A 10,093-nucleotide genomic window follows, 5' to 3' on the forward strand; every position below is an offset into this window, starting at 1 on the left:
TATAATATATTTTTTCACCTTAAAAGATAAGAATAAAGCTTGGGGTTAATTTTCTGGATGAGAAAGAAGTTTTTGATTGTCTTTCTTATCATAATAAATAAGAAAAATATTTATATAGATAAATAGATATAGGGTGACTTGGATCCTAGGTAACCATCACGGATTAGCTAATAGTAGAACCCATAACAGAAGAAACTAAGGGACATATAATATACTCGAGTGTTTACTATAATAGAAATTAGCTATAATGAATAAAAAATGAGATCATGTGTTTGGTGCAATAAAACTTAGTCGTATTAATGACATTGAGAATATATTTGAACTAGAGATGAGTTTGATGGTTAAATGATACATTGGCATGTTTTGCTTGCACAACACTAAACCCTAATTCTTATTAATAATATTTACTTTCAACTTTCGGATTGAGAATTTATTTACAACCAAATATCTAATTGATAAATTATAAATTACTTATATTTTATTTGTGCAACCATGTGTTACATTTACATAGTTTATTTAAACACTCTCATATAATTTTAGATTAGCCAATATGTTCAACTTGATTATTGTTTGTTATAATATTTTTTTTAAAAAAAGTTGAGAACTGGAAGGAAAAATTACCCATGTCAAGGCAAAAGACTTAAAAAGACCCAAGTGATGCACATCCAAGAATAGAAGTATAATTATTTTTGTTGTCGAATTCACTTATTATTTTTTATAATTCTTATGAAATATATAGCACCCCAATAGATCCCACATGGAAGGCAATATATTGTATATGACATTATAGAGAAATAGTTTGATTCATCTATGGTAACTTTGGTTTTGTGAATCGTAACTTAAATAGTATATCTTTTAAAATTATTTTTTATGCAATGGATCTAAAGATCTCTTTTGGTGAATCCTAAATTTTTATTTGGAAGAAAATTATATCATGAATATCATAGAAAATTTTCTACCGTAATTTGTATTTTTAGATATCCAATAAAAATATACTCTCTTACACATGTAAATGCATCTAATTACTCTATAAATACAAGGCCAACTTTTATCCTACCCCATTATAATAATTTTTCTCTCTCTCTCTATTTATGAGTATGATAGGATAGATAGGACTTCAGATATATATATTATATATATATATATATATATATATATATATATATATATATATATATATATATATATATATATATATATATATATATATATATATATATATATATATATATAATGGAAGCTTTGGGATCGAACTCTGAACCTCATATTCACATATTTAGTACTAGAAAATTAAGACATGAGGTTCAAGTTCAATACCAGACTTTTTATGAAAAAAAAGGAAAGAAAGAAAGAGAGAATGTGAATGATCTATTGATCAAGGCTTATGAGTTCTCTCGTTTGTGTTCATTAATAGCTATCTTTTTCTTTTTAATGTCCACTATGTTATAATTATTATTTTTTCTCTTATCAATGTCTCACAAAAGGAAAGCAAAAAGAGAGATAAAAATCAGTTTAGATATCAGTTTTGATATTTATACCTTTAATTGTAACTTGTAACAGGACCATAGATATGATTTACTTGCAACATTTACATCAAGATTCTTTTACCGTGATTTATATTTGATCAATTGTAATATATATATATATATATATATATATATATATATATATATATATATATATATATATATATATATATTTATCTCTATCATTATAGTCTAACACACACACATATATATCTCTTAAAATTTGTATAGTGATGATGAAACTCAAGTTGATACTAATATCTTCTGTAAAGATATTTTTAATATTTAGTAATGATTGAATATTAATGATTGAATATTTAGGATACTTTATCCATTTTTAATTGCTATGTTTCTTTTAATTCAACTAGCTAATAGTAGTATCATGATTGGCACCCAATCATGAAAGAATATGAAAAAAAAAAAAGGAGAATACAATGTTGCATTTCAAAAGGAGAGCACCCAAAATTAAAAGGAGAATATGAAAGAATATTTATGTAATATTAAAATCTCAAGAAAAAAAAAGTTGCATTTCAAAATTTTGAAAAGATAGATTTATTAGAGCACCCAAAATTATTTTATTTATCTATTATGATATATAAGTTATTGGCGTAAATTAGAATACAATGATCTTTGACATTGCAAAGTTGTTTAGCATAGAAAGTTGCATCTCTATTTGCTAGTGTCCTTTATGCCTAATGATCGTGAGGTCCATCTATACTATCCAATGAGAATGTCATCTTCGTTAATTGATAACTCTATCAAGTTAGGTAATCCGAACAAGTACTTGAAGACTAATATATTTGTGCCTCGAATTCCTATAAAGCTCTTATATCCCTCCCCATCTTAATAGATCTCATCTACTCCCTCGTCAATCCCAAGCTTTTCTTGATTGTTCCCCTGAGCTCTTATATCTATTATAATTTCTTTTAATGATTATCTAGTTAGATATTAGGATTTAATTTATGTTTTTCGAATTGGTTGTGTGGTTCTTTGAAGATGAAATGCATGTTTCTTGGTTGCTTTTGTTTTCATTTTCATTTATATTTTTTAGGTTCAGATATTTATATTTGTTTGCTTGAAGGCTTTGATGGTTTCGGATCTTTGGGTAGGGATTCTTTTCTTTGGTTAGTTTTTTTTGATAACTTTGATGGTTTTATTTGTTAATCTTATCGGAGTGTAAGTTTTATTTGCTTTTATTTTTTTAATTTAGATCTTTAGATATATGAGAATAGATGAGAGATTTCAAAGCTAAAATCTTTTTTCTTTTTCAAAAGGAGGTAAAAAATACTTTTATGCTTCTCATAAAAATAAAATAATTTAATCTTTAAAATTATCTACTCCAATAAACATCAATACTACCTACATTGCAATCTAAATCTTACTTTTATATAATTTTGACATCTTCAATATTACTCATAATATTGTTGAGAAAATATGATTGATGATGTATCTTATTTATATGTTTAATGTCTTTTAGGTTTGTGTTATATAATTTTTATGATTTACCTTTAGACAATGTAAGAGGTAGATATCTCCTTCATATTAAATAGTCTTTTCTTCTTATCTTAGCTCGAGAATGAAATTCTCAAAATAATACTTTCATTTAGTAACAAATTTTATTATTATTTTTATCTTCTTCTAAGTAAAAAATTAATTCTTCTTTCTTTTAAAATCTCTATCATTGATCACATCTTTAAAATCTATCTTAGGAAATTTCTTTTAAACCTTTTGATCTGACTAAAGTATTCATCTTTATTTAATTTTTATTTTTTAATAGATTTTTTTAATCAAAGTTATTATTAATAGTTTTTTAATATTTTTTTATTTTGAAGGTGATTAAGAATCGATAATCTCATTTGCAAGAATCATAACTACTATAGTCTCATTTGAAGTTCACAAACTAAACCTCAAAAAAGAACCAAAAGTGCATGAAATCTCAGCACAAAGAACACACCACCAAAGCGTTCAACCAAACAGATCAAAAAATTAAAACTCTCTAAAACGAAAATAAAAGCAATCAAGAAATCTGTGATGCCACCTCACCTCCAAGAATCATGCTCGGGTGAGATTTATGAACATGAATCCCAAAGGTACCAAAGAACCACCTAAAGATAAGAATTAATGCACAAGGAATCCTCAACCAAGAAAGTCTTCCGAGCAAATAGATCAAAATGTCCAAACCCATGAAACCTAAACAAAAACAAAAGCAAAAGCAAAAGCAAAAGTAATCAAGAGACCTACATCACACTTCAAGGGAAAGAAAGAAAGAAGCTTTAATATGTATCATGATTCAAGGGAACAACTAAGAAAAACTTGGAAATGATCTCTTAATCAAGCATAAAAGTTAGGGTGAAATATGAGACTTGATTTTATTGCGATCACGATCATTGTCACCTTTCTATTGTCACGATCATTGCGACGAGGACATAAAGTGTCTTAATTGCGCAAGGGCAAGGTATATATATATTCTATCCTCTATGTTTATTTTTCTTTTTTGAATTTTTTATAAATTTTATATTTATATTTAATTAATATTTATATTTATTAAGAAAACTCATGGTCTTGATAATAAAAATAAAAATATTAAAAAATAAGGTGGTCTAAAAAATATATTAAAAAACATAATTTACTTAGTAATAACAAATACTTAGTGTTTTTTCTAGATAATTTTTAGAAATTATGCAATATAATATCAAGTAATAAAAATCGGATTCAATAATCATGTATATATATATTCTATCCTCTATGTTTATTTTTTTTTTGAATTTTTTATAAATTTTATATTTATATTTAATTGGTATTTATATTTATTAAGAAAACTCATGGTCTTGATAATAAAAATAAAAATATTAAAAAATAAGGTGGTCTAAAAAATATATTAAAAAACATAATTTACTTAGTAATAACAAATACTTAGTGTTTTTTTCTAGATAATTTTTAGAAATTATGCAATATAATATCAAGTAATAAAAACCGGATTCAATAATCATGCATACTGATACCAAATCACGTCATGGCTTCAAACAGCACATATTATTCCAAACTCGAGTTGGCTATGATATTAAAAAACGTGGTCGGCAGGATTCGAACCTGCGCGGGCAGAGCCCACATGATTTCTAGTCATGCCCGATAACCACTCCGGCACGACCACATCGCTGTCGATGAATCACCCATTATAATGTAGTTTATATAACGTGTAGTAATTGTATTGCCATCATGGGATTCTTCTTCCCTCACGACCACTCTGAGCGATTAATTGATTTCCAGGAACACCATAAAAGTATTGCTCCCATACAAAGGAATCTGAATGAATGAATAAAGTATGGGTTGATGATGAACATATCTTCTTATTATGAAGTCAAGACGAAGCATTTGTCTTCTTAGCCTTCGAAGGAACCTTTTGGAGCTTCCACGAAACTCGATAGAAGCTTCAAAGGAGCATCTCATGAATGCACTACGAGGTTGTTTATTGATAGAGAATGTGTAATCGTGTCACCTTTTTTTCTTACTCCTCATAGATCTAAATTGAGAATGAGATTAGATGAATAATTCATTGATTTTTTTCTTCGTAAAAAATCAGAAATGATCATAAAAAAATAAAATTTTATCAGAATATAGTTTGAGTTAAATCAATCCAACATTATAGTATTTTTTTTAATGGAGTTATGGTGCTTTTTATTGCTACACCAAAAATGATTATAAATAATATATAGTTTTTAAATATTTAAATATTTAAAAGTAAGATATTAAAGATAACTAACTATAAGAGGTAATATTTAATTAGTCCATTTGTTATCTAACCCTTCTTAAATTTGATTAATTAACTATAGATGTGGGCTTGACTCGCTATTATTCATTAAATAAAATTTGTTTAATTACTAATTTAAAAAAAAATCAGAATTTAAGTGCATAACATATCATATTCTTCTAATTTATTATTTTACTTATCATCAATATTAGGTTTTTTTTTCTTTTTCAAGATTTCTACCACTATAAGCTTTGATATCGAAATATTTTTTTAAGAATTATATTAAAAATAAAAGAGATGAAAATTTGAATCCAATAAGGTTGCAATGCAAGGAAAATTCAAGCAATCACCCTTGAAATCTTTCTGGGTCATCCGATCCAACTTTATCTTATGCTTATCCCATGAAAGTTCACCGGTCTCTCTTCCTGTTTGATTCAGGTCGTAGTACTTCTCGGCATTCAACTCTGTCATCAAATAGCTTCTTTGTATCACCTTCAATTTGATATGTCTCATGGCCTTTGCCAGCAACAACCTGCAGCATCACATCATAGTCTTCAGTCCAAAGTACTAGAAGCTGCAATTGAGTTACACATATCCTCTGTCTAACAAGAGAGAGAAAGGTTTGAGAATACTGTGACCAAGGGTCATAACAAGAGAGTTACAATGATATCTCCTTCCTTTCCCATGGCAATGGCAGCTTGCAGAGCTACTCTTCTGTCCTCATTTACTAAGAGTGTACAACCATTTGGAAGCTTTGGATAGATTTTGTTTCCGCCATGTGGTGAGGACTCTTGCATTGTGTATCCAACACCAGCTAGCATGTCATCCAAGATTGTCGCTAACAATGTCATCGAACCATGTTTTAGAAGTAATAATATCTGAATAACAAAATAGGCATATGGCCAACAGATTGCATTGCTTTCAGAAATATATGACAAACCAAATTGGTATATAAGATACAGAATACATACATGGATCTTCATTCCTTGGATTGTCTGATGTCAGAATAACCACATCACTTTTATCAGCTGCAATTTTTGTCATCAGCGGCCTCGTCCCCCGATCTCTTTCTCCGCCACATCCAAAGACTAGAAGCGAAACATTAGCTACTAGCATGCATCAAATCACCCTACAACTACTAGTATTGCTAGGATAAAAGTATGGTTAGCCACTTTTCTGATCTTTAACTTCCTTCTTGTGAAAATGCACTAATGACTCGTGTTTCGGATTCCCAACATAAAAAAGACACACAAAAGTGCTGAACTTGAGATGTTGCAACTATAGAAGAACTTTGGTGCCAATCTTCGTATGCTCAAATGCTTCGTGAGAGTTTTGAGCAGTTTTTTCTGAAAGTGCACAGACAGCATTTGATGGAATTATCATCAAATTGGAAGTCAGCTGATTGAGATAAAAGTCATGTAAAGCTCTACATTACCATCTTATCTCACTGATACATATAATAATATACTTGTACATTGGTATTGTGTAGGACCTAGCAAAAATGCTATGCAATTGAGACCTCTCTTTAGCACATACGGGGAAGAAAATATTAGAATCTAAACCAAGCAATTAAGTTTTCGACGATCAATTACCGAGCACTGAATTAGGTAAGTTGAAATTTTCATTCAGTATGATAATCTGCAGAATGTGCTGAAAGTAAAGCATGAATTGGTATACCAGTGATAACTCTTCGTGGGTTGAGTTCTCGGACAGCATCCAGAAGTCTACACACAGCATCGGGTGTGTGTGCATAGTCTACAATCACGGCGAAAGGCTGCCCCTCGTCAATTAACTCAAACCTGCCGGCAACCCCTTTCACCGCCTCGATTCCCCTCACGATGTCCTCCAGCTTCAGGCCGACGGCAATCCCAACAGCAACGGCTGCGAGGATGTTGTAGATGTTATACCTGCCAAGCATCCCTGAGTTGATCTCCAGTGCCCCCTTTGGCGTGCTCACCCAAACCTTTGTCTTGAACAATGAAAGCTCGGACTTTAGAGGGTAGACGTCGGCGTTCTTGTTCTGCATTCCAAATGTAACGAGTGGAACGTCTGCATTCCCTTGATCGATGAAGTATGGAGCATTTGGGTCATCGATGTTCACAACCTTCCTGTGCCTGTTGGGGTCGACCATCTTCGCAAAGAGCTTGCCTTTGCTCTTCTTGTACGCCTCCATGGTCCCATGGAAGTCGAGATGGTCCCTGGTGAGGTTCGCGAAGACTGCTACGTTGAAGTCTAGCTCATCGCACCTCCCTTCCTCCAGCCCCTGAGAAGCAGCCTCCATCACGAGTGCCTTGGTGCCTGAACGAACCATCTTCGCCATCAATCTCTGGGCTACCACGGACTCAGGTGTTGTTCTGTAAGCTTCCAACTTCTCATCTCCGTTAACTATGAAGCAGACGGTGCCGAACAGCCCGGTTCTGTACCCCATTTCCTCGAATATAGACCTGACTAAATTGGTTGTCGTCGTCTTACCGTTCGTTCCCGTTTCACCGACTACGAAGAGACTCCTCGACGGATGCCCAAAGAATGTTGCAGCAAGAACAGGGAGCACGGAATTGGTGGAATTCACTACGACAGCAGCCTTGCAGCCGTAGCCCAAGATTTGATCTTTATCAGTCTCTCTGTCAATCACCACTGCTACAGCTCCTCGGTTACAAGCCTCGGTAAGATACAAGTGGCCATCCGTCTTCGACCCGACACGGGAGATGAAGAGATCCCCCTGGCAGACCTCCCTAGAGTCGTCCTGAACTCCAGTGATCAAGGCGTCCAGGTTCCCGTAAATCGACGTGGGGGTGACTCCGGTCTTCTCGAGGAGCTCGGCGAGAGTCATCTGGAACTTGGTTTCTGACACCCCTGCATCATAATTCCCGAAGGAATCAAGAGGAGGGCCAAAGGATGACTGCATTGTGCGATCACCATAGGTCGATTTCCCCAAAGGTGTCTCCTTTTCCTGCAATCCGGTCGGACTTTCTTCACGGGATCCTTCCTCCGAGCTAATGTCGCGACGCCCGAAAGAGACTTTGCACCTGAGCGGAGCCACCTTCGAGACGCTGCGGGAGGAGTCGTCTGCGGCCAAAGCGCGGTCTTTTTTGGGCGACATATAACTAAGCTTGGAGCCAATGTTCAGGGCGGAGTGGGGTGCGACGGCTCGGCGGAGGGAGAGAAGAGAAGGGGAGAAAAGAAAGCATGGGAGAGGGAGGAGAGGGGAAGAGGGAGGAGAAAGAGAATGGCGAAGAGCAGAGAGAGGGTGAGGTCATTGGGAGGTTCTCCTTGGGGGCGAGTTCAGGCGACACCGTGCTGCGGCGGAAGGGCGAGGTGGAAATGGGGCGGGAGATATGGTCGAGGGCTGCAGGAGATGTGCGGTCATACCAAGAGTCTGTACGCGCCTCTCGCACAAACCCCACTTGTGGAGCCCGCTACCGAAATGAGCATCACCAACACGTGGGCTCCACAGGTTATGTGTGCTAACGGGTCAAGTAAGATCAGGAAGACGCACGAGAAGGCCGCATATGCATTATACATTGTAGCGGTAATCGCACTGATTCAAATAAATGAGGAGTTTGAATGTACTATTCACGCCACGAGAATGTCGGCAACGTACCCTGGTATCATATAGTAATGACACGTGTCAGAAAAGATATGACAAGTCTGAATGTACTATTCACGACACGGCAGTCATGACAACGCGACATGGGATTATAGGTTTGACACGTGTCAGAAATATAGGAGTAATTACTTAATTGGTAAATAAAATAGCATTCTTACCTTTTTATTTGTCTTATCTTTACCTTTTCTCAATGTGGGCCTTTTGGCCCGAAATCCGGCCACTGACGCGTCTCATCTACGTGTTGGGTTGGTTGCCGTGATGGAGCAGAAAGCATCACATTAGAATGGGTCCTCTGGAACCAGAATCCTTCGAGATTACCGCTGCAGTCGGCGGGCGATGGAGCGGGCGCTGAGGGCGTACATGGAGGTGCTGAGGCTGGTGCGGCGGCTCCCGCGGGAGACCAGGCCGGACTACGCCAAGTACGCGCGGGAGAACTTCGTCAATTACCGCGAGCTGGATGACTCCGCCTCGCTCGACGAGCTCCTGCAGCGAGCCTACACCCACACCACCTGGGTCCTCAACAAGGTCCTCTTTCCTCTCATCTCACTTCGGTTCCTCTTTTCTTCCTCGCCTAACCTTTTCGCTTCTTGTTTCAGTACTCCGTGGATCAGTCGGTCGCTGACAAGCTGAAGGAGATTTGCTGCGGCTGAGGCAGGCAAAGAGACAGACAGTTGCTCCCCAAATGTTTGCTGTTATTCCCAAAAGGGTAATAGTACTGAACGACTTAATTACTTTTGATGCTTTTAATTGGTGCAAACATGTGCATGGCAATCGTAGTATTTTAGTAGCTGTTCAAGAAGAGAAACTTGTCACCATCAAGGCTTTGGTTGCATAAAACTTTTCATTCATATCCTGTATTTTTCATATAGAGATAATAATGTGTGATGTTTTCAAGCTAGTGGCATGTTTTGAGACCGAGGAAACTTGTTCTCTCCTGAGCTACAATGCTTGGGACTCTAATTTGCAAGTTGGGACTATGAATCTTCCTATTTCATTGTATTGGCTAAAAAAATAATTTTTCAAATTAACAAAGCATTATGAGGTCATAAAGTTGATACTCTATGACATCCATGATGAACAAGGAATTACTAACATAAAAACATTAATTAGATTGTTGATTTTTCTGGAGTAAATTACTTTATTGAGGTAATACTTCAATTTTTTTTCATGCATCAAACACATTCCTATGGTATTATGCTCAATCAATATACA

The 10,093-nt window shown here is 35.0% G+C and overlaps 2 protein-coding genes and 1 non-coding gene across 3 annotated transcripts; 1 reads left to right on the top strand and 2 right to left on the bottom strand.

The window, feature by feature from the left end:
* Positions 1 to 4,595: 4,595 nt before the first annotated feature.
* On the bottom strand, positions 4,596 to 4,677 carry TRNAS-AGA (transfer RNA serine (anticodon AGA)). Its single transcript has one exon. It is a non-coding gene; the product is annotated as a tRNA-Ser (tRNA).
* Positions 4,678 to 5,650: 973 nt separating this feature from the next.
* On the bottom strand, positions 5,651 to 8,601 carry LOC135650755 (UDP-N-acetylmuramoyl-L-alanyl-D-glutamate--2,6-diaminopimelate ligase MurE homolog, chloroplastic-like). Its single transcript, XM_065170324.1, has 4 exons — positions 6,952 to 8,601; positions 6,246 to 6,362; positions 5,937 to 6,112; positions 5,651 to 5,806 (listed from the first exon to the last, which is right to left on the bottom strand). The coding sequence occupies exons 1-4, from the start codon at positions 8,372 to 8,374 to the stop codon at positions 5,684 to 5,686; spliced, it is 1,839 nt and encodes a 612-aa protein (XP_065026396.1). The 5' UTR covers positions 8,375 to 8,601; the 3' UTR covers positions 5,651 to 5,683.
* Positions 8,602 to 9,113: 512 nt separating this feature from the next.
* On the top strand, positions 9,114 to 9,779 carry LOC135650650 (LYR motif-containing protein At3g19508-like). The gene is made up of 2 exons (XM_065170145.1): positions 9,114 to 9,406; positions 9,478 to 9,779. The coding sequence occupies exons 1-2, from the start codon at positions 9,218 to 9,220 to the stop codon at positions 9,529 to 9,531; spliced, it is 243 nt and encodes an 80-aa protein (XP_065026217.1). The 5' UTR covers positions 9,114 to 9,217; the 3' UTR covers positions 9,532 to 9,779.
* The last annotated feature ends 314 nt before the right edge of the window (positions 9,780 to 10,093 follow it).

The sequence above is a fragment of the Musa acuminata genome, chromosome BXJ3-10, assembly GCF_036884655.1.
Source record: "Musa acuminata AAA Group cultivar baxijiao chromosome BXJ3-10, Cavendish_Baxijiao_AAA, whole genome shotgun sequence".
Lineage (NCBI taxonomy): Eukaryota > Viridiplantae > Streptophyta > Magnoliopsida > Zingiberales > Musaceae > Musa > Musa acuminata.

Bases quoted from the DNA above. Each gene is read 5' to 3' on its own strand.
- LOC135650755 (XM_065170324.1), bottom strand. From the start codon at position 8,374: ATGTCGCCCAAAAAAGACCGCGCTTTGGCCGCAGACGACTCCTCCCGC. The intron at 6,363-6,951 runs GTATACCAATTC...TTTCGCTTCTAG, and splicing joins CCCACGAAGAGTTATCACTG to TCTTTGGATGTGGCGGAGAA. The intron at 5,807-5,936 runs GTAACTCTCTTG...GTGATGCTGCAG, and splicing joins GAAAGGAAGGAGATATCATT to GTTGTTGCTGGCAAAGGCCA.
- LOC135650650 (XM_065170145.1), top strand. From the start codon at position 9,218: ATGGAGCGGGCGCTGAGGGCGTACATGGAGGTGCTGAGGCTGGTGCGG. The intron at 9,407-9,477 runs GTCCTCTTTCCT...TTCTTGTTTCAG, and splicing joins CCACCTGGGTCCTCAACAAG to TACTCCGTGGATCAGTCGGT.